General features: G+C 37.4%; 1 protein-coding gene and 1 long non-coding RNA gene across 2 annotated transcripts in view; one reads left to right on the top strand and one right to left on the bottom strand.

Annotated features, from left to right (window-relative positions):
* HMGA2 (high mobility group AT-hook 2) overlaps positions 1-25,752 on the bottom strand; it is a 129,175-nt gene extending 103,423 nt beyond the window's left edge. The window contains exons 1-3 of the mRNA XM_011976647.1: positions 25,717-25,752; positions 25,154-25,240; positions 14,689-14,739 (exon numbers count right to left, since the gene is read on the bottom strand). Of these exons, the coding sequence (XP_011832037.1) occupies positions 14,689-14,739; positions 25,154-25,240; positions 25,717-25,752 (174 nt within the window). The remainder of the gene's footprint in view (positions 1-14,688; positions 14,740-25,153; positions 25,241-25,716) is intronic.
* Positions 25,753-26,266: 514 nt separating this feature from the next.
* Positions 26,267-27,276, top strand: part of LOC105537091 — a 68,628-nt gene continuing 67,618 nt past the window's right edge. Inside the window, exon 1 of the long non-coding RNA XR_001005671.1 lies at positions 26,267-26,399. This is a non-coding gene — a long non-coding RNA (uncharacterized LOC105537091). The remainder of the gene's footprint in view (positions 26,400-27,276) is intronic.

The raw sequence follows: 27,276 nt of genomic DNA, 5'->3' as shown, positions 1-27,276 counted from the left end.
CATGTACTGCGAGGATGCAGGCTCATGCCCCAGACATGACATCACATTACCACTCTGCCCGCTCAGAATCACTGACTGAGGAGGCCAAAAACGATTAAGCCATTCAATGGCTAAGGTCACAGACAGCCATGGAGAAAAGGGCCTCGGGAAAGCAGCATCTACAAATCCCATATGGATCACTGCGGCTGATTTTATTGGAATACTGAAACACGTAAAGTAATCTGCAGGGATATTTAACCACATTCCACTCTAGACTACTCAAACTTATGTACTTTCAGCCCCATAATTAAACATGAAACAAAACTGAATTGAGGCAAGGAAACCAAAAGATTAATACAGTACAAATATGGGGGGAAGTTTCTTGCTTCTATAAACTTGAACAGTATATTCAGTAGATTTAAAATATTAAGCCAGTATCACATGTAAATATTCATTTAAGCATTACCACGTTCACACTACTTTCTTTTCTCCCCAGTTTCAGTGCTCTTAGACCGTCCTCATGGTTCACCTTTCACACCTAGGGCAATCAATTATCCAACTGGTCTTCTCCAGTGCCACACTCCCAGTTCCCAACACGTCAGTCCGCAACCTTCCCCCTTAGACACAGCCACTGCAGACATGGCCATTGTCCTCTCCTGCCTGGGATCACTGTAACCTTCCAGGTCACTTCCACGCCAAGCAATCCTCAATGTCCCAAAGTTTCCTTCTCATTTAGACATGTTTTGTCCACGATGTTCGGTTGGAACTTGGCAATGAATGTCTTAGGAGACGAATTCTAAAATCCTCCTCTTCAAAGTCTACTACTGGAGAGATCTCTTCTGCTCATCTCTCTCTCCTGGACACTTCACCTGTTTATTACCACTTAGATCATCTGGCTCTCTCTTAACCTCACCCAACCCTGCTTATTTATTCACTACTTCTGCACACGAACCCAGTACCTTTCACGTTGAAATTCTTTTGACATGTCTCTGTGATACATCTGAAAGTTGTCAGTTTTAGCCTTTCAATCACAAGAGCAGATGGAAATGGTAAAAGAGTAAATGCCTCATAAACCACCAGATAGGACAAGGGAAAAGCTGAAGATAGCAAGCTAAGTGTTAGAAGTTACATAAATAACAGGAACAATTTCATTCACCCTATTGTAGTGCAGGAAATTTTAATTATTATTATTTTTTTAGGCAGAGTCTTGCTCTGTCACACAGGCCAGAGTGCAGTGGTGCAATCTCAGCTCACTGCAAGCTGCACCTCCCGGGTTCAAGCGATTCTTCTGTCTCAGCCTCCCAAGTAGCTGGGATTACACTGGCGCGCCACCATGCTCAGCTAATTTTTGTATTTTTTTCTTTGGTAGAGATGGGGTTTTGCCATGTTGGCCAGGCTGGCCTCGAACTCCTCACCTCAGGTGATCCACCTGCCTTGGCCTCCCCAAGGGCTGGGATTATAGGCGTAAGCCCCTGCATCCAGCTAGTGTATGAAATTTTAATTGCTGATACTTCCTGCTGTTACCTTATGATTGCAAGGTGCTTTATTTGTACATTACAAATTACTTTCTTATATTATTCTGACCACAACCCAGAGAGGAAGACAAAGAATATATGACAATTATTATCCCCCTTTTACATAAGAGCAAGCAGGTTCAAGGATAAGTCACCTGTCCAAGGTCATAAAGCTAGAAATTCATTAAGTCGGAAAGCAAGTCAGAAAGGCCTTTCATCACAAACGTAGTGTTCCATCTACCATATCATTTGAAGTCTCATTCAGAACCATGATTAGTGAGTTAGAAAAACAGGACATAGTAAGGAAGATTTGGGAATCTTATTGTGGAAAATGGAAAGCTGACAACATATTTTTACAGGGTTTAAAACTAATGATTTTTGTTGTTGTTGCTGTTGTTGTTTTGAGACAGAGTCTCCCTTTGTTGCCCAGGCAGTGGCATGATCTTGACTCACTCCAAACTCCGCCTCTTGAGTTCAAGCGATTCTCCTGCCTCAGCCTCCCAAGCAGCTGGAATTACAGGTGCCGGCCACCAAGGCCATCTAATTTCTTGGTTTTTGTTTTTGTTTTTAAGACGGAATTTCACTCTTGTCACCCAGGCTGGAGTACCATGGCGTGATCTTGGCTCACTGCAACCTCCGCCTCCTGGATTCAAGTGATTCTCCTGCTTCAGCTTCCCAAGTAGCTAGGATTACAGGCATGTGCCACCACACCTGGCTAATTTTTTGTATTTTTAGTAGAGATGGGGTTTCACCATGTTGGTCAGGCTGGTCTCGAACTCCTGACCTCAAGTGATTCACCTGCCTCAGCCTCCCAAAGTGCTGGGATTACAGGCGTGAGCCACCGTGCCAGGCCAAAATAATGGTATTTTGAGCATTTGCTAGGTACTGGATACTTTAGCTAAAACTACAATGGAGATATTACCAGCCTCATTTCACAAAAGAAGAAATTTAGTCTCAGAGAGGTAACAAAGGCCTAAGGTTAGTAAGTGATAAGGTTCAGACTCAGATGCAGATATGTTAGGACCCAAAGTATGTACACTTTACAGTACCCCAAGTAGGAAAATATGTTTTGAAGAGGAACATAGCAGATGTTCTCTATCACCATTAAGAATAAGACAAGAGGAAATGGACTAAGAACCGTAAAAGGAGAAATTCTAGGTTGAATACATGAAGACTCTCCTGCCACAGGAAAGATGATTAAACTTGTACACCACTGTCAAGGATACTCACGAAATCTCCTTTCTAAATGGCTTTTTTCATACACATAAGGATGGTTTTCTACAAAAGATAACTTCAAGACTACAAGTAAATTAATCTAAACATTTTCTTGGACACAAAAGTATCTCAGACTCAAAAATAAAATAAAACCACAGGATAAAACACCCAAATTTTCACACAAATCGTGAAATTCTGTGTTTGCCTTATGGATATAAAATATCAGCTTCTCTAAATGTTTATTGTGATATATTTGCTTCAAAGATAGCAAATAGTAAGTCTGAATACTTACCACATTATTACAATCCCAGCAGAAAAGTCTTTTTTTAGTTAAAAAAAAAAATTCGGTCTCTCTTCGTACTATGACTATGTAAGGCCAAACTCTCTCACACTATACAATCTAAGTGCATTCATTATTCTATTAAAGCAATAATATACGTAACCCATTTGCTTTATCATAGCAGGAAACAATGCAGTACAAGTGAGTTGAGCGTGAATTAGTTTCCTATAAATACTATGGCTCCCTAAGAACTTCCAACAGTGTAAATAGGATCATAGCTGTAACAATTTTGTTTCCATAGGTCTTAACAGTTGAAAAGGATCCCAACTGATCTCCACTAAGATAAGCAATTTAATAGCAAGGCGGACTATATGTTAGAAAAAGTTTCCAATTTACTGCTTATAAAATTATGAATTTTAAATGGTTTTATGTAGCTCATCAATTGTTTAAACAGGATGGAAAGCACAAAACTTTAAGCCTGGCTGATTTGATGACAAATTTTAATATCCACAAAAAAGTCAACTACCAATAGAGGAAGGGCAATACTAAATAAAAAATATAGGCTGGGCGTAGGGGCTCACGCTTGTAATCCCAGCACTTTGGGAGGCTGAAGCAGGCGGACCATTTGAGGTCAGAAGTCTGAGACCAGCCTGGCCAACATGATGAAACCCTGTCTCTACTAAAAATACAAAAATTAGCCAGGCGTGGTGGTAGGCACCTGTAATCCCAGCTACTCGGGAGGCTGTGCCTCAAGAATCACTTGAACCCAGGAGGCGGAGGTTGCAGGGAGCCAGGATTGCGCCACTGCACTCCAGCCTCAAAAGAAAAAAAAAAAAAAAAAATTCAGAGCCGACCATTGTCTTGGTTTGGCAGTCTGGAAATAAGCACTCTCATTTAGGAAAATCTTAATAGCAATCCAAACAATGTCATTAAACTCTACAACATAGCTATGAAAGAAATTATAATAAGGAGAATTAGGATTGGGAAAGAGATAATTTTCACCAAATATATATGGAAAATATATAGTCCAAACATATGAAAGGGGAATAAGGGATTTCTTTATTGATTTGTAAATCAAACTATACTTTCTTTTAAAAGAGAAATTTTAGATTTAGCAATAGCACAGAACGAACATGTTATAAGATCACTCATTGCCTTTTCATCCTTTCCTTAACACTCATAAAGTGTGCATCCAGTGCCAAGAATGTCCATCTCTCAAGAGAATGAGGGGCCACAGAGATGGCCATGTTCATGCATTCTAACCCCACCCCCAGTTCTATCAACTGAGAGTGGGCCCAGGCATGCAAATGCCTCATCAAGTTTCCACTAGAGAATGTAAGGAATACTGAAGTTGGACTACCTGAGAGAATAATGGCAGGAAAGAAAATGTAGGGACAGAGACCCTGTAATAAGGAAATTACACTCGAGGATCAGCTTCTGGCACAAACTGCATAGGATGTACTTCTCTGACATCACAATCATTCTGAACAGGAAATAATAAGACACCGCAAAACAAATGGTGCTTTCTAGAACATTACCAACCATAATCGTAGGAGTCCATGTTCCTCCATGCATGTAGAGTTATTATCTCACCTCCTTGGGATCTAGTGCTTCCTGCACTGGGGCACTGCCTTAATAGTGAAGATACTTGGGTTTTCTGGGAACTTGGTAAACCTGAACTTCCATTATTGGTAATGCTTAAACTTTTAAGTTATGTAACATTGCTAGCTATTATTCTCACTGTAAAGTACTTACTCCCATGTTGATGTAAGCCTAGCGTTTCAGATTTTTGTCCCCAGTAAATCTTTAGTTGTACACCCTACTGCCTTAATGTGTCACTTTAAGTGCTTTCAGATGCCCTCAAAAAAAACAAATAGAGTTACTTTTACTTTTCTTTATTCTCATGTTAGTACTAAAAATTAATAGAAAGAAAATGGGACACGAATAGGCCATTAAAATGAGTTTTTGTAAAACAGAGAGAGAAACTACCTTAGAAAATTAGTTCATGAGGTTTGGCCAATAAAACTGTCTTCTGTTTTTCTGATGATCCAAAATTGTGACAAAAATCCTTCTAAGGTACAGCATAAGAGTCTATTTTGGAAAGCAGAATGCTATTTCCAGGAGTGAGGGAATGGAAATATTAATATAGGGCAAGACATTCAAAGTTTCTATTGGGCCTGGTTGATAGTGGCTAGCAGCTTACTTCTTTAGCGGAGAGGCATGAGATGGAATTCAAAATTATTACAAATCTGCTTTGATACCTATAGGTTGTGCTTTTTAAAAAACAAAAAAACCTAGTGTAGCCTCTTTGGAAATACAGATCACCTGTTTGGTTTTTTTCTTTTTTTAAGTCAAAGAATGTAATTCAAATCCACACTCATTACTGGAAAACAAAAATTCAAAAGCCATGCTTTATACACACTAAAGAAAAACTGTCATCCTACTCACCGAACATTTAGTAAGCACCATTATGGGCCTGGGACTGTACTAACATCAACAATTACGACCTATTGAGAGCTTGCCACATGCTGAATAAAGTTTTTTTGATGGCTTCTCATTTAACTCTTACGAAACAATCCTACAAGACAAAAACTATGATTACCCTTTGTTTTACACACAGGGAAACAGGGGCTGGGACCATCAGCAACTTGCCTTGATTAAGCTGATACCTGAACCCAGGCAGTCTGAGCTCTTAATCGCTTTGCTGAATTTCCTCCTATGTCCTAGGTGCTGAGGGTGAAAAGATAAATACGAGATATGCACCCTACCCTCAAAGAGCTCATTTTAAAACACAAAGGGCTGCACTTTTCAGAAATATTAAAGTATATAATTAAGTTGCTATAAGACCTGGTGATTTAAAAATTATTTGATAAACATAAATTATACTGAGTATGCACAAAGAGGAAAAATAAGATCACCATATGTTGAATGGCTCACCAGAATTTTCCTGGTTTTTCTGATTCCCTTTTTCTTCCTCTTTTTGGAGCTGGGACCTGACGACTTAACACTCATCTTTTTGAACCTATACTAACTAGATGAAATTTGACTACTTTGATAAATCAAATCTGTACACATTTTGTATTAGCTTTAATATTTGCTGTGATGATAATGAGAGAATGTGACCCCAGGCGCACAGTACATAGTACAACCAATTCGTATATCATATATAAGTGTGTGTGTATGTATATATATATATGTATACATGTACATGTACATTCAAATTATGGTGTTAATATAAGTAAATTCCAATAGTGTGTTGTTAGGATTTGGAAAGCAGTATAATTACTTCTATGGAATTATTTAAATTCTAAAGAGCTCAAAATACTTGAAAACTGTCATTTAATTTAACCTCCTAACATCTGAAGCACAGAATAATAATCTACCTGGCAGGCATCACGTTATCTCTTTAGAACTCCCCAGACTATAAATTCCCCAAAGGCAGTCCCACCTATCTTGTTAACCTTGACATCCCTAGGACCCAGCACAGGCTTGATTCATAATAATGTCAGATGGCTTTGGCAAAATGTTTAGACAAATGGGAAAATCACAAAATCAAAGGGTCTCAGAACTGGAGCTCTAGGGTTTAAATGATCCAGCCAAGAAAGAGACAAGCAACCAAATAGGTGAACAAACAAAAGTGTTTCAGTAACCTCTGTCTGTATCTCTGTCCTGTACGTGCTGTGCCTTCTGCACAATGTCACGTTTAAAGAGGCACTTCAGGTGCATTTTCTGAGTTAACACACTGAAACTACAGTACAATGTGATAACACGGGCTTTCCTTGGTCATATAGTTAGGGTTAGCTCTGTGGCCTCTTAACACCCAAACAGGACTCTTTCACCATCATAAGGCAAATTCCCTAAACCTGAATTGAAAGAACTACATTCCACAACCTGAGCCTAATGTAAGCATAGATTTGGTGCCATTCTTCTGAATCTGAACAGAGGCGAAAGACTTGCCAGAACAAGCTTGACCGGCAGCCATTCATCGTTTACTAACGAAATGCTCAAAAGGGACTCTTATTTACTATGACATCTTGAAAAATACTTTTTAGCTTTTTAACTAACTTATAAAACCACGTTTATTATAAGAATGAAAAAATAATGAATGAAAAACAAATTTCTGTGTCATGGTTGCATTCAGTGATTCCTGAGGACAGGGTTGGGGGCGAGCCTGGATGTAGATAATCTGAAAACCTGATGTTGGCTGTTACTCTCAGCCTCCTTCTCACCAAGCCTTTTACCAGAGCTGACCCCCTGTTCCTGCCCCTGCCCCCCATCTGGTGGAGGCACTAATGAGCAGTGAAATGGCCAAAGGGCAGGCAGCAGGTGGGAACAGAGAAAACAAAGCAAAGAAGGAGACAAGAGGCTGCATCATCACAAACTCAATAATCAGTCCCTGGCTGGAGCAATAAAGGTTTTTGTGTTTTACAACTGTAAATGTTTGACAGCCATTAGTTATGGACAGAATGTTCCTGTCAGGCACTTAAACATGAGAAAAAGCATGGATAAATTAAGCAACCTGCCCAAAGGTATTCAGCCCATCAAAATACAGAGGTCCTTTTTTCAATCTGGAGTACAAGGAGTAGGCTTGATTTCATCCCATCTTTTGTCAAATGTTTAAATGTTTGTGTCAAGTATTGAAGAGTTTAGAATCAGGAATTCCTTGATTTTTAAAAAAATCTTAAAGGCCGTGAGTGGTGGCTGATGCCTGTAATCCCAACACTTTTGGAGGCTGAGGTGAGAGGATCACCTGAAGTCAGGAGTTCAAGACCAGCCTGCCCAACATGATGAAACCACATCTCTACTAAAAAAAAAACAAAAATTAGCCAGGCATAGTGGCATGGGCCTATAGTCCCAGCTACTCAGGAGGCTGAGATAGGAGGATCACTTGAACCTGGGAGGCAGAAACTGCAGTGAGCCGAGATTGTGCCACTGCACTCCAGCCTGGGTGACAGAGCGAAACTCTGTCTCAAAAACAAAACAAAACAAAACAAAAACAAAAACCCTTATAAAAGCAGGCTCCACCCTTAAAAACACAACAAAAATATTCTCCTGGAATATAATCATTTTACTTGTTTACCTAGTAAAAAACGTGGCATATTAATATACAGTATGAGGATTTCCAACCTTTTAGAAATATTTACTACCATCCATAAATACTTACAGTAAGGTGAATGTAGGTAAACGTGTATGGGAGTAGGGATAGTACACTGTGTAAGGAAAATCTTATATACATTTGTTGTCATACAAAATGGTCACTGATTCTACATTTGTCATTTTATTAGAATTAAAAATTGAGAATACTGTCTTGGCCAGGACTCTGTTGATCTGATGATAACATATGGAGAAACAACACATTTTTATGAACTACCTCCTGTCTAAAATTTGCCACTCCACACAAGTGAGAAAAACCTCTTCTTCCTTGGTTATAGTCAATGCTATTTTGGCACAGCAGCAGAGTCACTGGAGCTTCAGACTCTGCAGTCAATGCTTTTATAATCCTAAATGGTTAGTGTCTGGTAGAGATTGGCCGTGCTAAACCGGATGAACTGGATGACCAAGTAGGGCAGATTATCAATCTCTTTTTTGGAAAGTCTTCATTTAACAGAATAATTAAGAATAGCACTTGCATATTAAAACAAATGAAAAAGACATTAGTATTGAATCAAAACATGAATGATCAAATTCAATGCTTGCCTTTAAGACATGACTTATTCGTGTTTTTATATTTCATCTTTTAGTTTTAAATAATCATTTTAGTGAATTTTGCAGTAAACTATTAAAACAAAACAATATTAGCTACTTTTCCCCATAGGGAAAAAATTGGAAAGTACTCTATTTTTATCATAATTGCAAAGGAGAAGCTAGTTTCAGAAAATATTACTTACCAACTTTGAATGCATTATATGCATCAGCAAATTTATATTTAATTACTAAGCATATATTTTTAAAATCCAGTTGTTTTAAAAAGAGCATCTCCTGTTTTTTAAAGCATGTGATAATCGCAAGGGTCTAAGGGAAAATGATTTCACCTTCACATATTCCATTAGCAGAGAGTTTTTGATATTATATCAAAGTCATTTCTTCCCCACCAACTCCAGTACAAAGTTGCAATTATCTGCAATCTGCATTATTGGATATTCCTTTCTAAACACTGCAGTTATATATTTCAGTTTCTTTTCTTTCTTTTTTCTTTTTCTTTTTTCTTTTTTTTTTTTTTTTCGTGAGATGGAGTCTTGCTCTGTTGCCCAGGCTGTAGTGCAGCAGCATGATCACTAAGCTCACTGCAACCTCTGCCTCCCAGGATCAAGCAATTCTCCTACCTCAGCCTTCTGAGCAGCTGGGACTACAGGCATGGTGCACCACACTCAGGAGTTTTTGTATTATTGGTAGACACGGGGTTTCACCATGTTGGCCAGGCTGGTCTCGAACTCCTGACCTCAAGTGATCTGCCCACCTCGGCCTCCCAAAGTGCTGGGATTACAGGCGTGAGCCACTACTCCCAGCCACTTTCAACAAGGAAAGTCTTAAATTACAAACAGCTAAAAGTTTTTGGTGTGTGTGTGTGTGTGTGTGTGTGTGTGTGTGTGTGTGTGTAAGTAGCAAACCTCTGGAGGGGAAAAGTAATGGACATGAAAACCTAATGCTTTAGCTTCAAAATCAGATTTCCAGGTTCTTCAATACATTAATGCTTGGGATCTTTAGAAGAAAGCCAAAGAATTCCAAAACCAAAGAATAGGTGTAGTAAATTTTATTTTGATTCAGTTCTCCCTTCTTGATCCTCAAATCATCACTTAAATTTCTAGATTTCTACAAACTAGGGAAAAAAACCCTTGTTGTCTTATCTAGAATCCTCACATGTTTGACTAATAAATAAAATTACATCACTTTCCTGTGTATCACAAGCTCTTTAATAAGAGAAAGACAACTGCTCCCCTTCAAAAGCAATGGAATGGAAATACATATTTTTTAATCGACGTACTGCACACACCCCATTACCAAATAAAGGGAATCAGCAGCCTGAGAAACCAGCTGGGGATTGCTGGGATCTTTCTAGTGACCAATTGAAGTGCAGTTTCAGCATCTGGTCCTTGGATCAACTTCTAGGTCAATCTTAGTATCTCCAGAAAGATTTTTTTTTTCTTTTAAAAACCATTAATTCATATTGTAAATATTTTTCTTCTGTTGTTAATTTCCTTTCTTTTAAAATATTCTGAGAACAAAACACCTAAAAGTATCACTTGTTCCCATTGATGTAGTCTTCATTATTTGGTTCCTGCTTCTTTTTCTCCAGAAGCACTAGCTGCATCACTAAGCAACATCTGCATGGAGGATTTTATACATGAGGTTAACAACTTTATTACTTCATTGTATTCTTGAGCCTGAGCCCCACTCTCTACAACTTTCTCCAAATGCTTTCCATCACTAAACTAGGTATGTGACAAGCTCCTTTCCTATGCAAGAATAGAAAAATGCAAATATTAAATGCCAAATTTCAATTGGCAGGACTGGCTAATGGAATTCTATAGAAGTTCTGAGAATCAGCCATCTCTGTATGTACATCTTGAGGCAAACAGCAGAAATACTTCTTTTCAAACTGATGAACACCACATGACACCAAATCTCTACTATTAGAAGAAAGGCTTCTAAGCTGCAATGTAAAACTCCCCCTTAACAGCAAAGAGAATTAAAATGCATTTTAGTATTATTTGTAAGCAGTTCTTAAACTTGATTAATATTCAGCATAAATATATTGAGGACATAATGATACCATCAAGGGTACTTGGTTAGTCTGACATGTAACTCTGTCATTCATTCTATGTGTAACTACTGGTGGCTTTAAGTAATTAAGGTTTAGCCTATAGCTAATGTCAAAATGAAAATGTACAGTGAAATTAATCATGATTTCCAACATTTATTGAGCACTTCCTGTGTGCCATGCTCTTTATTAAGCCCTTTGCATGCATTATCTCATTTAATCCTTACAACTCTATTAGAAATATAACTTTTGCAGATGAGGAAACTGGACCGTTAAAGGTCATGTGATTTTCTCAAGACTCCAGTTAGCTAAATGGCGGGCCAGAATCTGAACTCAAGCCATCTGAATCCAGAGCCTAAGCTCTTAACTATAAAAAGCTCTTAACTATAAAAAGCCCCCAAAAAAAGAGACCCGTTTACCTCTAGCCTCTTCTACACACACACACCCCCCTTGAAAATCAGACCACCTCATAAAAATAATAGATCTGAAATCCAGTTCAAACTAGGGGGATTAAAAAAAAAAAAGATGAAGGGAATTAAAGTAAACAATAGACGTGTTCTTAAGCAAATCTACTTAACACACTCATTAGATCACTGGATTGGTCAATGCTTCATGCCCTCTGAAAGCAAGACTGACTGAAGTTTCTCTCCTACACCTACCCATACCGATCCCAATTACATCAGATCAAATGATTCCTCGCTAAGTATCTTTTCCCAGGCCTCTTACATGAATCTATAATATCTACTGGAACAAGTTTTAAAAGCACAAGAGCTCTAAAACAAAGCAAAATACCCCACAAGAATAAAAGGGGAACAATTTGGCTTCTAACCCATATACCTAATGAATCCAGTCAGTTCAAAAATATATCTCTAACTCAAGGAAATCGGTGAATGACACTGTTGGAAAGAATTGAACTTGCTATAAAGTATAAGCCCATTTCCTATGGAAAATGCAATAATTTATTTCTTCAGTACAAGCTTTCCAGCAAAGAATGCCATTGAACGGAATGCCTTGCTGTGACTGGCTGCATACTCTACCCAACAGAAGATATACAAGCAAAGAGGAAACACGCTGTCTAGAAAAAATATACAATTTCCTTTTATTTCCTCTTCTCAGTAGAACAACTCTTCTTTGGGGACCAAATCAGGGACTTGTAACAATTCACCGCATAATATTTTCCATTCTCACAGCCAGTAAAAATTAGAAACCAGGAGAGTCAAAGAAAATGGCCCGGCTATTCTCAGAAAGGCAAGGATTTCTGTGATGGGCGCCTCACATGCGCTTCTTACCCAGCAGGAAGATCGAATGCCTGCAATCCAGATCCCCCACTAAATTAGCAAGAACCCGTTAAGAAAAAAACATATAATTGCTCTATAGTTTACTCCGGCTTGGCTGATTAATCAACTGTTTAAGGATGCGTGGTGAAAAAGAAAACTGTAAAGAAAGGTAGATGTAAACCGGGTGACTTCGAAGTACTAGGATGGGTTGTAATTAATTAGCTGGTCAGATGTGGAGCCATAGGAAGGTTCTGAGACGACAGGACTCTAACCTATGGAGGTGAATTGGTGACCATTATAGGACAGTCCAAAGGCAGAGGAGATGAAAGGCTGAGAGAGTTAAGAGGCCCCATTTGATGGAGGTTAGTTTGCTGGTTAACTGCCACTGTAGTTGCTTACAATTTATTTTATTTCATTTTAGCTACATTAATCCCATGACTTCAAATAACTCATCTATTTTCTATTATGCTATCTATTAGAAAGATTATACACATCTTTCTTATTAATGTTCAATGGTATGGGATGTCCTTTTAGAGTTCTGATGCTTAGAAAACAGCAGATCTCTATTTGATATGTATGTCAATATCAAGTTAGTCAACAATGTGCTCATTAGAGTATAATGAAGGCAGCAGTTTTTGACTTCTGAGACTAAGGCAAAAAAGGCCTTGCAGCTACCTCCTCAGTTACCAGAACACTCCCAGAGGGAGCTCTGAGTGCATGTTAAGAAGGCTGATTATCCTGGGGAGGCCATGTATGGGTGATCCAGTGCACATACTCCCAGACCCACCCAGATTTCCAGTCAATCTTGATAAAGCACCAGACTTGTAAGTGAAACAGCTCCAGATTCTGGATCCCAAGTGTTAGAGTCATCCACTGATGCTTGAGTCTTCCCAGTGAAGGCCCCAGACATCATGGAGCAGAGACAAGACTTTCTGCTCTATCTACCCTGCCTGTATCCTTGACCCAAAGAATCCATGTGCATAATAAAATCTTTTTTTATACTATGAAGTTTTAGAGTGGTTAACTAAGCAGCAATCGATAACTGGAATCATATGTCCAATAAGGAAGGTGATAAACCCACTTGTTATGGAACCCACACCTGAAATATGATATTTAGTTCTAGGTGACATCTTTCAAAAGATTAAAGAACAAACATGCTCAGAAAAGAACAACAAGAACGTTCCTTTATGGGGAAAAAATGAGAAAACTGGAGTATGTGTTACATACAAACACAGATACATACAAAGAATATGTGTTTATTTTCCTCAACTGTTTGCAGGGATATCATGAGTGAAAGTGAAAACAATTACTCTGTATGTTCCAGGAGGATGACCTAGAGACAGTGGACAGAAGTTACAGGGAGTCAGATGGAATAATTTTCTAATGTTCAGAACTTTCCTAGAATAAAGAGGCAGCCTTGAGAGGTAGCAAGTTCCCTAACTTTAAAGGTAATCAAGCACAGGCTAGATGATCACCACTTGATAAGCAGGTTTGGAGAGAACTAAGTTAATGAACAGAAGGTTGAATGAAATATCCTTACTTTAAGGTTACACTTTAATACTGAGATGTTTTTCATCTAAAGATCATCCCATTTCCTTGTGCTAAGAAATCTAATCCCAACACATGTTGAGCAGAGGAAAAATACAAGATGAATAAATTAAATGAAAGGCAATACCAAAGTATAAATAGAAAGTGATGCAGAACTCTACAGGAGAAAGGAATGGCAAACAGGAACATATAATCCAGCATAACAGAAAAAAAAAAAAACTTTTTAAAATTTGGAGCGTGAAGAATGAACTGGGGAAGAGGAAAAAGGAAAGCCAAAGAACCCATTATATACAACATTGGGTATAAAGGATGCCCTCATCCTTCTTGAGAAACGAGTTCATTCATTTTTTAGGACTTCTCTGTCAGTGGGAAAGACAGACCAGAAGAACATGGGTAACACAGCAACCAAGGGAACAAGGTTCAAGCAATAAAATTAGCAAAGCTCTTCAGTGGCGACTGAATCTCTGGCCTCAAAAGATACAGGATCTGTGTGCCTATGGGATTAAGTGCACTTGTATGGATACAGCTATCTCTAATGTTTGCATGTGGAGAATGACTACTAAGGGAAGCAAGAAAAACTCGAAATAAACCCTTGCTTCCTAACAAAGCCATGTGAAAAAGAAAACACAAACCACCTAGAAAATGAGATGTGTCCAAAAAAAAAAAAAAAAAAAAAAGCCATGGAGAAAACAAAAAAAAAAATAGAAAGAAAAAGAAAAACATTAAAAAGTTATCACATACACATTGTGTATGAATTTTATCACCATTTGTAATCAACTTCCAAGGTTTCATAATACCCTATAACTTTAGTTACTCAATCTACTGAACAAATCATCTCATTGTTACCCCATTTGAAGGAAGAGTGGAGCCTCTTTTGATGTTGATAAGAGATAGAAAAATGAGTCCACCTTCAGGAAAGAAAAGTGTTCTGCGTAAACACCTGGAGCCTAGTGGTAGGAAGTGATGATCATTTGTCTCTTGCCTTAACCCTTTCAAAGATTCATCAAACCAGAAGTTGGAAATTCATGTAATCGACGAAATAAAACTTTTCTCATTTAATACAACAGAAATTTTTCTTTCCAAAAAAAAGAAGAAAAATTATATCTTATTACTCACCCATTTCCTAGGTCTGCCTCTTGGCCGTTTTTCTCCAGTGGCTTCTGCTTTCTGCAAATGACAAAGGAAGTCATTATAGTTTTCTACCTGACATTGTTTATAAGTACTGCACCAAGGGACACATTTGAAGTAAGAATGTTCTGCTTTGCAGATGAAGTATCGGTTTTTTGGTTTTTTTTTTTTAGCAAACTCCATCTCCTCTAAGGTTAATCTTTTTCCACATTTTTGAGTAGATTCTTCTTCATTGCATGATGTAAAGAGGTATCTATGCAACCCCTCACCCTAAAATACTCCCCCGTAGTGATCTCTTCTGAAATGCATGAAAATGCTTCTTAAAAAGCTATTTTGCTTTTATTTCTGTCCATATTAAAAACATTATCCCCACATTCTGTAACTACATATGTTAGTATTTTAGAAAATTAATGTTTCTTAAGATGATCAAGATTCTTTCCATGTCACAACTAAAGTTGCAAAAATTAATATTGATACATTGCTTTACAATTTACAAAGCTCTTCTACCTATATTGATAGTCAAAAGCAAGTATAAATGTATAAAAAAGAATACACAAGCATTCTAATTCAAAATAACAAACATTTGTACACTTCTACATGTTTAATTTCATGTTCCTTGCCTGAAACAATTACCTGTCAATCAGTTCACCTAAAGCAGAGAAAAAAAAAAGCGGCAGAAATCATCAGTTTGTCCCAGTGATGAAAACTATATGTGCCTAGAAATAATGATTAATTAAAAATGTACTTTATTAACAATAATCCCACACTTAACACGAATACATTTCTATCTTGAGAGTTTGTTTCATTGCTTTACTTCACAGAAGATTTTTCTGATATCACAGTTGTTAACATGATTTATAAAACAATTATTTTTCCCTGTTTTTGTCAGCCCTAGTCCAATCTTCAGACACAACAACACACCAACACACACACATATCACATACATCTATAAAAACATGCGTTCATACTTCTTAGGATAAAGAAAACTTAGTACATATTGTTTCATGTATAAGAATCATCCATGGCTATATTAACACACAAATATAGGTAACTTGAACCAGGATACCTTGTTCCACATTTTACTTTTGTTATCTGAGTTAGCAGCCAGTGGGGGTACTTGGTAGTGATACTGACTATCTACACTGCCAAATGAAACTTTCCTCTTTTTCTCTTCAGTCTGCCTGGTAAAAACAGATAGATTTACATGATAGTTGACAAATAGATAGATGGATAGACAGATAGACAGACAGGTAGATAACAGATAAAATAAGCCACAACATTTCTTACCAAAATAGTATCTCCCTGATCTGTCATTACTATCCAACAGGTCCCATGAATTAACCCAGACTCTATATGATTGTAATGTTAACTCACACATATTGAGCATTTAAAATATCCCAGGCACTCGACTGTCAGTCACAGGTGTTATGTTCATCCTTACAGCAGCCTTATAAAGTGGGTATTATTATTTCTCTTATTTTGTAGATGAACAACTAAGTCTTAGATAGGTTAGGTATACAACTGTCTCAAGGTCACAAAGCAGGTAAGTGGCAGACCTGGGATTTGAACCCAGTTTTGTCTAACTCTAAAAACTGTGCTCCTAGCCTCTTAACAATGCTACTACCCCTTAGTATACAAGCATTTGTTACCATAAAAAAATACTTGAGGAAACTGTAATTGTCACTGATTCAGTTAATTTCCCAGAACAAAAGGAAACCTGGTAGCCTTTAGGAATTCTATCTAACCATCAGATTTGGACACTCTGAATCATTGTTTATTACTTTTGAATGGCTCCCACAAAGGAATCATATATTGTCAGAGGTTAGTGGCACTGTCTTACCTTCAGTCCCAAGGGCATGAATTCAGTGAAAGCCCAGAGTGTCAAGTAAATCACATACTCTTCAGAGTATTGCCTCATGGAGAGAGGGCGATGTCCTGAGAAGATCACAGACTCCACCTTGGAACGCTTAGATTCCAATTCCTGCTCTGCCATTTTAGTTTTATGACTTTGGGCAGGGCCTTGAAGACCTCAATTTGGTTTCATCTGTGAAATGGAGATGACGCCTCCTATGAGAGGTCATTCCTCCAAGTACTTAGAAGTTCCTGCCTCCCATGAGGTGCTCCATAAGTGTTCTTTCACTCCTAACTAGATGGAACTCTTAAAGGGAGTTTTTCTTTTCTTTTTCTTTTTCTTTTTTTTTTTTCACTCGGTCACCCAGGCTGGAGTGCAGTGGCCGGATCTCAACTCACTGCAAGCTCCGCCTCCCAGGTTCCCACCATTCTCCTGCCTCAGCCTCCTGAGTAGCTGGGACTACAGGTGCCCGCCACCACGCCTGGCTAATTTTTTGTATTTTTAGCAGAGACGGGGTTTCACTGTGTTAGCCAGGATGGTCTTGATCTCCTGACCTCGTGATCCGCCTGCCTCGGCCTCCCAAAAAGGGAGTTTTTCTTCAAGTTAGTTCCCTCTCTCAGAAGGCTTGGTCAATGAAAGTATTCCATCACACCCATCTGTCACCTTTAGAATAAGGCTTTTAAGGATCCCTTTTGCTACTGCATAGTGAGTTATATTTGGGTATGGAGTTCTCTAGCACAGAAGCAGCATCTAACTTAATCTTTGGAAGCAACTCTAAGATTGCACACTTAACCCAGTAGTAAATTACATAAACATGGAAAATATAAATCCTTTTTAATGGAAATGGGGGTGTGAAGTGGGGGTGGGAGAAGGAGGCTATTGACCTTAGAAGCTAACAGTGCTACACTATGCTTTCTCCACATGGTTATGTTTCAGGGGCCATGATGTGATCCGGGCATATTTAAAGTCTATTGAAGAGAGAGTTTTTTGTTTTTTGTTTTTTCTAAAAGGATTTCACTGCATTTCAAAGTCAGAGAAAACAAATCTCTCAAAAACAGAAAAAGCCCTGCAAATAAGATGACTTTTAAACAAGCATCTCATTTACAAAAAGCCTACTGAGAAATAAACTTTGCACCATTAACTAAAGGGCAAAATATCACGATTATCACTCGGACTTGTTAAAAGCAAATTCGCTCCTTGGTCGTTCAGGCCTGTGTTACATGTAAACTGAAACTCTCTTCTGAGACTACATCTAGAAGAAACACATTAGCTGTGCTGTGTGGCATCGATCTGGGAGGTTTTCATTTTTCTTTAAAACCCACATTATTTAATCATTCTAATCAAACTCCTCAAAGGCTGCAAAACAAGTTAGGGTTTTAGTTTGTAAACCAGCTTAGATCCAGAATTTTTACATATTGGAAAACACCAGCTTTAATATTGTTTTCCTGTGTTTAATGCTTTTCAGGATATTATTTTTCAAAAAAGACAAACAAAACATTCAGGAGGCTTGTTTTGTTTTAACATATGCAATACTGTAGAAGTGTATATTTGGTTTTCCTTTGCCAGAATAGAATTTGGCTTTATACTACAAACCCATGTATAACAGAGACATAACTAATTCTAACTATTTATTGCTCTCATTGAGAGAGAAAAGGGAGATACGGTCGGAATTCTCATTTGTAAGAACTGAAATTTCAGACTATTACCAGTACTATTATGTGAATATTTACAACAATCATTTCTCATTAAAAGTGTCATTTCTCCCTTGTTTGCCCTCATTAATATTTTTATGTTTTAAACTTTAGATTCAAAACTGTATACTTAATTTTATGATATATTTAGAAGCAAGTCCACGAGGATTGGGAGAAATGTTAAATGGGAAATATAACTATTTCTTTCTCTAACAAGTTCTGGTACTGCAGACTCTTCAATGTACTGCAGATTTTAACAACTAAATAGGAAAGAAATTCATCTAGCAAACACATCTCTTGAGCTTGAAAACAGTGCTTAGCACTAGTGCCTGGTGTGCAGGAGGTGTTCACTATATACTTGTTGAAGGAGTGGAGGGAGGGAGAGAGGCAAAGAGAGAGGAAGGGAGTAAGTGAGGGAGGGAGGGAAGGAAGGAGGAAGAGGTGAGGAAGGGAGGGCAAGAGGAAAGGAAGGAAAAAAGAAAGGAAGGAAAAGTGATTATATTATATGTGTGTCTTATTTCCCTCCTCATCCGAATTTAGAGTTCAGTAAAACTTTAGCAAAAATAATTTCACCTAGCCCTCTCATTTAGCAAAGCAGAAAGCTTCTGGATGCACTACAATTCCCAAAGACATAGCCCCATGATATATTTGGGAGCTAGAAGTCTTGTGGGTATCAGTACCAGAAGGCACACATTTCCAATCTCTTTATAACCTTTGGAGTGGCCCTTCAAAGGTTTCCCAAAGCGTAATTTCCAACCTGCATTTCAGGTCACTGGAGATAACAGAAATCTACCTTTTAACAAGTGTTTTACAGAACATTCAGGAGCACATGGTAGTGGAAAGAGTATAAGCTTTAGAATTAAAGTGAATTCAAACCCACGTGTTACCATGTACCAGAGTTGAGTATCAGATATGTCCTGGTTTACATCTTTGAATCACAGTTTTCTCATTTGTGGAATGAAGACCACAATGCTTAAATCAGAGGATTAAAGGAGCTAATAGACATATAAAGGGCCTGACAAAAGCTATGGTATTTAGCAGTTAGGCAAATGTAATTTCTTCTCCCTCCCCTTACTTTAAAATGCTACCCACAAATATAATACTTACCAATTCTGTAAGTTTCCAAAGTGACTTTCCAAGCATTATGTTACTTAAGTAGGGCAGGGCTACTGTTAATTCCCCTGTTTTACAAATGGGAGATTAAGCATCCTGCCCATGTTCACAGGTAGTAGAACTGAGACCCAATCGGATTTCAAGGCAGTAAAGTTTCTGTTCTTTGGAGAACTATTCTCATATAAAACAAAACTGCCATGGGAAAATTTAAAAAATAAAAGATAACCTTCTAGGGTGAAAATCAAATTAGTTAAAAGTAATGTATTTCCAGGTTTCCTATAAACACAGGACAAGAGCAGAGGTTGGAAACTAAGAATAATTCAATTCTGACTTCAGGGTCAGATTTAGATGGCTATTAATTTTTTGGTATTACAAGTTATCTCATCATATTTTTTATGTACTATGATATAGCCAGAATTCCCCCACTGCAAATCCATCAGTGCATCTGTACCAAAAAAAAACTAGAAAAATAATTTGGGTGTGATGGTGCCCTGTTTTGTTTGCATGTATCTTGATTTACATGAAGCCCACTATCCAAAGCCTAGAAAACACATTTTATTTCCTTCAGTTGCTATTTTTAAAAACATAAACAGTATAAATCAATGTACACTGATATCAAAATCAACTATACAAATCAATCCCACTAAGCACTGAGGAAATTTTCATTTTACCTTTTTGATAATCCAGTTCTGTGAGTTTCCTAATTTTACAAGCAACACTTTTAGCCTTGAAGAGACATTACAATTTGCTATCATAATATATTTACCAATAGGAAATATAAGTAACTTCCATCATCCATTGTAGTTCCTGCTTATTACCCAAGTTAGCACTTACTGTCAACTTTGGTGTCCTTATTTTGCACATGCTTATCTTCATGTATACAAACACTAAATTAAAACCAAAGCCAAATGACAGGCAAAGTTATCATTTTCAAAGTTTAAGATTCTCCTCCTCCAAATCTTCTCTCTACTTCTTTGTAATGAGAAAAATCAATAGCAATGATACAAGAGACCACTGCTATTGATCATAGGAGTTACCTTCTGAGCAAACATTATCCTAGACAAAAGATAATGCCTGCACTACTCTTCCCTAATTTAAATAGACTATGCCATTCAAAATTGCTCAGCATATTAAAACAATATGAGATAATGCAATGCCCTAACAGATAGTCAGTTCTCATTTCCCCTTTTCTCCTGGTTGGCAGAACAAAGATTCCTAACTAAAACCTTCAGAATCTAGGACAGTGAAATTAAATTCAGTTTCTACTTTGTGCCTTCTGCTCTGGAAACTGCAGAAAGTTAATAAGACAAGACAGTTTTGAATGATTTAACTGACATAAAATGCTCTTCATCCATCTATTCTCGAGAAAGAACTGAAATGCAATAGAATACCAATCTGGTATATTCTATCTCCTTAGCAAAATGATCTGTTGAGAACTTGAGATAAAAATGAGCCAGGAATATAGGTCAGCCAGAGAAGTGAGGAGCCTTCAAGTTCAGAAGAGTTCAGAAGGATGAGAGCTTCTACAGAAGTAGAACTATGGGTCCCTTGAAATAAAATTACTTCGTAAGATAATTCAAATGTATTTCAATCTCCCATATTTGGATCATAATCTGTGATGATTCAAAGCATTGCCAGATAGAATGTGCTGGTGCATTAAGTAAGGCTTTATCTTCCCTGGCAAAGTGAAAGAAAAAAATGAGTCAATTGTTTCGGTAAGTCAGCCTGAAATATCAAGATAATGGAATAACAGTTGGGCTTTACTTAATTTCACCTGCTGAATTCATTTGTATCCTCAGATAGGGCCCTGAATCTGCCTGAATTCATTTGTATCCTCAGATAGGGCCCTGAATCCCCCAATAAAACTTACCTGCCCATTGAAATACAGAGGAATTAAACTAAATCACAGTAGTTTAATTTAGAAACCATAGGCCGGAATTATATAATAACTGCCAATGTTACCTTTCCTTAACTCACCTATAATAATGCCTTTGGTTTCTCCTTTCAACTAGGCCTGCTATATTCTGAAGAAAATTCTGTCCTCATTCAGCATTTATGCTGAATGATTTATCTGCATGTTGACTAAAACCTATCTTCTCTCTTCTTAAAATACCTGTGATTGGTGTTGGTAATGATTATGAAAAGCAAACCACATTTCTAGGAATGCAAATGATTAGAAGGAGCATGAAGTAGTCTTTACAGTATCTAATTAATTCAGGCCTTCTTTTTATAGCAAATTGAACATAGAGACTAAACATTTACTCTGAACATGTTATTTTAACTATAGCTGCTCTATCTAGATATTTTCATTCTGCACTTTGCTCCCTAGATCTGCCCATTACACCTAAAGTCACAAGGGTGGTGAAGCAAATATATGACATGATGAAGTAGGGTTATCTCACACCTGAGATCTTTTTTTTTTTAATTTTCATTTACCTTCCAATAAAATTTAATTCAACCTCAGAAAAAAAACTTCCTAAAATATGTGAATGAGAATTGGCTTAAAACTTAAGGATGAATTTGACTTGAGACCTTCAACACTGAAGAATTAGTGACAACCCCTCCAGTATTCGGTCATGATTAAAAAAGTACAACAAAACCCTAAACTAAAGGAGATTATAACTTTTCTCTCTAACCATTTGGGAACTGTAAACATGCAAAGAGTTCCATCCAGCACAACCTAGGAAAGGAAAGCAAAGCAAAACAAAACAAAAAAGGAGGTTAAGACATAATTGGTCTTAGGTATATCTCAGACTAAAAATAAAAGGGTAAAGATATGCTCACACAGACATAGACACACATGGACAAATTAATTGTTCAGGAAAACTTTAACTTCTGATTTCTTTTCTTTTATTCAGGTAACTATATGAAACTGATTCAGGGACAAATTTTGAGCACTCAGATTGGAGTTCTGAGGAATGACTAGAATCATCACACAATGGTCATGCATAGTAGTTCGTTTTAATGGAATATTAAGTAGATTGAAGAATAATTCTCTTCCAAAAGTTCCAAGCATAGCAAATTGTGTTTTTATAAATGTCTTTGTTTTACATATTATATAAATCAATTTTCTACTGAATATGGTTTGAAATTAAAGTGATGGCTAACTTAGTAGTCATTCACTTGGTCTTGCAACATTCTGCATGCATTGTCCAGTTTCACACTGTTAATTTTCTAATAAACAGCTTTGTTTTCAAATGTCCCAAGGCCAGTTACTGAATCCAAATATAAACTTTGTAAGTCAAGAAACTCCAAGCAGCAAGACATTTTAAGCATATAACCATCAGGATTTCAGTGTGCACTGCAACTCCTCTCATTTTAGGCTTCTTTCTTCTCATATACTCACCAGTCTTTGCAATGTATGTTGCACTGTGATGGGTCTCAGTTTACAGGAAAACACCCACTTCGTTACTCATAGAAGACTTCTCATACCTACTCTGGTCAGTCTCACAGGGTATGTTTATCTTACATGTTATGAACAATATAATTTTTTCTAAAAAGATTTGCATTTCAAAATCCTGATGAACATATATGTTTTGTTAGAACACAATATATGCTTAATAAACAAATATGTTTGAAAATCATGTTTATATAGAATAGTAACATACTCAACAAATTCTGATTTGAAAGTGGAAACACCTTAAGTTTACACATGCCATGAACGATTCATCAATGTCATTCATTATTTTGCAAGGTATTCTCTTCTCCAGATGAAGCGTAATTTATAAAACTGAAGAAAAATAAGTCAGGTTATGGGCAAATGTATTTATTCATTTTTATTACAAGAGGGATTTTTATAACAGCATTGTTGGAAATAATTGTGTCTGAAAGAATGAAAGATTCTGGAGAAGGAATCTTTAGAAAAAAGAAAGCCTACTTCTGTTTTGGAAATTGGAATAATGTATGCATACATATGAAGAATTTTCAGAAAGATGAGTGGCTTAGGGGGCTCATTTACAAACGCCTGTCACTAGAGTCACTAAAAATAAATCAACCCTTACTTAGGAATAGATCAACTTTAAAAATTTTGCTTTAGGTGGTAAACTAGGCACTAGTTTCAGCTTCCCTTTTCTCAGTACAAATTTTGTTAGTCAGTGGTAAGCTTTCTAAAACGAAGAGGAGGCAATGGGAGCATTTCTATCTATTCATCCAAAAAACATGGAATATAGTAAAATATGGGAGACAATTCATTTTCCTTTTTAGTATTAAATTTCAAATTACTTATTTATGGTGAAATTTAAAGATTTCTTCCTAGGAGATACTATCATGCTGCATTTTTCAGAGGAACTACACCATAGCTTAAATGCGTGTTAGCTATCTAACAAGTATTTATTTGTGCATCTCCTTAGAATAAAAGTAAATTAGGTAAACTCCACACTTACGCAACATAGAAAAACTCCTTGGTAAAATCAGTCCTTTTTAGTTAATTTATAAATAAGGTAAAATAAAACAAATATAAAGTATTCATATTAAAAATACCAGAGTACATATTGCCATTTTTAAATAACAAGGTTACTTAGAGCTATTTTAAAGTTTATTGATTAAATAAGAAACACAATCAAATCTAAACTCTAAGAAGCAATTAAATTTAAATATATTAAAAATATGCTCCTCAACTTTGTTCAAAACTGTTAAAACAGACAAGAACTCATAGTTACTTCCTAAATAACTTTATATGTACCATTAGTTGCTATGGCAGTTTACAACACTAAAAACTAGCACATATATTACAGTTAGTACCCACAGTCACAAAGAAAACCACACAAAACATTAATCCTCAAACGATGAGCATATAGCCCTTTCTAACAAATACTGTACATGTATTTAAACCCGTTGAAAAGGTATATCCAAATTTAGTTCTGATTTTTGAAACTTTGTTCTCAATTACTATACAAACCTACAAATAAAATGCAGAAACTTTTTTTCCAATTTATTTATAAAGTCAAAAAAGCGACTGGTACTTCTCTATACATGCATTAACCCTGACATAGTTCCTCTTTGCAATCTTAAATATAGCCAGCCTGAAGTTATCTTAAACTGCAACTTTAAATTTATTAAGAAAAACACTGAATGTTACACTTAACTGGGTTCTATTTTGCCCAAAAAGAGATATTAATGAGCCAAATATTTGTTTTAAAAAGTCTCATTGTCCAATTCAGACATTTCTATGTCACTTGATGAAAAGGCTTTTTGAGATTATGATATACTATACTGCAGGTTTATTGTAAAACAAGCAGTATACTTTATTATTACAATTAAAGCTGTAAAATTCATGAAATTTTTCCACTATCCCACAACTAGATTTACTTCTAATTATCATCTATTTGGCAAAGTACTTTAATAGGGGGATTTGGTTTGCAGTAGCCATGAAATAAGCACAAAGTAAATCAATCTCTATCATTTTTCAGAAGAAATTGCAAAAACTTTACCACCAGGCAAAATCTATAGTTTTGATTTGTTTTTAACTACTTACAACTAGTGCAAATATTAGTTGTGTCATTTTCCACCTTCCCCTCCCCCCTGCCTTCCTTCCTCACTTCTACCCGTTTTAAAGTTCAAATTATTTGGTGGCTGTTTGTTTAAAAACAACACTGTTAAGTATCTTCATAAACTTTTTATGCTGAGCATCTGCTTAGAAAAAAGGTTAACTCGCATCTAATTAATGTTAAATGTAAGAATTGAGTCTGTGTTACCCAGTTGGGACAAATTCCTAGGTGCGGAGTTAGAATAGGAAAATTACAGGGAGGCTCCTGTAGTCATTGATGAAGTTAGGAGAGCTTGACTCGAGAAATCTCACCTTTTGAGCTGCTTTAGAGGGACTCTTGTTTTTGCTGCCTTTAGGTCTTCCCCTGGGTCTCTTAGGAGAGGGCTCACCGGTTGGTTCCTAATTGTGAGGGGGAAAAAAAAAAATGCTGTTGTGGCAAGAATGTCTGAAAGAAATTGACCCTGACTCTTTAGCTATATTTTCTGCATGTGCTGCTCAAAAGAGCTGTTGGAACACTTTCAGTTCAAGCATAAATGGATGATGATGGTACAGAGTTTACAGAAAGGGGAAATAACTATACTTTTAATCCAAGGGTTCAAAGAGGAAACCCTATTTTGTATATGAAAACTAGATTCTACTTCAAACCTAAAATGGTAACAAAGACTGAAGAGGCATGTTCTAGAAAGTCATATACTTTTAAGGCGTAAAGTTTACAGGGCTATGCATTTGGCGACTCATAGGAATAATAAGCATTTTAAACGAACACCACTCTCCATTATACTAGCGTTTCAAACAATAGAAGTATGAAGCTAACATCATAGATATTTCAACAATCTTCCATACTGAAAAGGTGGCTTTTAATAATCTTTGTATACCTGCCTTCTAGGTGGATTATGATTCAACTGACACATTCTGAGTGAAATACTGGAGGAATTATTCAAGTTCTTCAGTTCAAAATAACTCCATTCCCCCTAAAATTTCCAAATAATTATAGTAAATCTATTGTGGGAGGTTTTGCTTGAATTATCTAGTTAATTGCTTCAATTCTCCACTTCCTTTTGGAGATGCAGGCATGGTCTCCAGTCTACATTTAAATATCTTTTGATAAAAATAAACATATTTTCTTCAAAACTTTCTTTTAAGAAAACTCTTATGGGGATGGAGTGGAGAAAACTAAAAGGGGGTAAAAGCGAGGAGGAATGGAGTGTCTGGGAATGAGAAATGGAAGCAATCACTAGGTTTAGCAAAACTTTAAATGGCTCCTATGCCAAGTAGTAAATACTCAAGTGGTTAAGAGAATGCGATGATTAATATTCCAGATCCCAAATATTTATCCAGTGAATCATCTATTCACATTTCATTCAGATTCGGTGATTAAGTGAGACTAATTAACTTAAAACCCATGAACGTCCTCAATGAAAATTCGCATCCCATTTAGAGAATTCGGGGAAGGTTCCCTGCAAGCTTCTGTGGGACCACTAGCGCCAGTGGGCACATCGAGAGCAAACACATCGGAGACACATTTTTCTTTCTTTGTGAACTCTGCCTTAACTCAAAGGTAAAGTATCCAATCACCTCCAGACCCCACTGTAATTTCTTTTGGATTTTTTTTTTGGAGGGGGGTGCAATTAGTCAGTTGGAGCTGGGTGGCGGGTGGGAAACAAGTGGGGGAGGGCAGAGACTTCCTGGGAGGTGTAAAACAGGATTCAAATGCGATGTAAAGTGTCGCTTGGGCAGAGCGGGAAAACTCAGGGGCCTCTAGATAGGCTTGTTTCCTTTGATGATTTTGAAAAGGTAAACTCAATTTTTCTAAAATTCTCTGGCAAGCAAACATTGTTCAATTTCCCCACCTTGCTCTCAGGCAACTTTGGGACTCTAGGATTATTTTCAAATCGGCGTGTTTGCCATGAAGGAAGCGATTTAAGACTAAGGAGCGAGCAAGTTTTAAAGCCCGAGAAAGTGGAGTTTAAATGTTCTCAATAGACTTATCCCGCTCCGACCCTGCCCGCCGCGGCTTGGAAATTACAGCGAACAAAACCCCCAGCCCTGCGCGCTGAGCGCAGCTCTGCAAACGCCGGCTGCACGCTTAATTGGTTGCATCCGCAGACAAAACCCTCCACTCCGCTGGGTCCCGGGCGCCCCTCGATCGTCCCCTACTCAACCCCCGGCCACTGGCCTTGGAGAAGAGTATTTAATGGCTGCAGCACTGAGGCGCGGGATCCAGGGGCAAAAGGGGGACCGGGCGCCTGACGAGGAAGCGACCCTGGCTACCCTGCACTCTCTCGGACACTCCTTTCAACGCGCCCTTGGCTGGGCGAGTTAACCCCGTCCCGCGGGGAGCCAGGCTCCCCGTAGCCCCTGCCCCGGGCTCCCTCCGGCGGCCGCCGCACATTTAAAGAGCCCGAAGAGGACCAGGCAGCCGGTTCTCCATGCGT

The sequence above is a fragment of the Mandrillus leucophaeus genome, unplaced genomic scaffold, assembly GCF_000951045.1.
Source record: "Mandrillus leucophaeus isolate KB7577 unplaced genomic scaffold, Mleu.le_1.0 Scaffold169, whole genome shotgun sequence".
Taxonomy (NCBI): domain Eukaryota; kingdom Metazoa; phylum Chordata; class Mammalia; order Primates; family Cercopithecidae; genus Mandrillus; species Mandrillus leucophaeus.
Note: the sequence above shows the minus strand (reverse complement) of the source record. Positions and strands in the feature narration are given on the sequence as shown.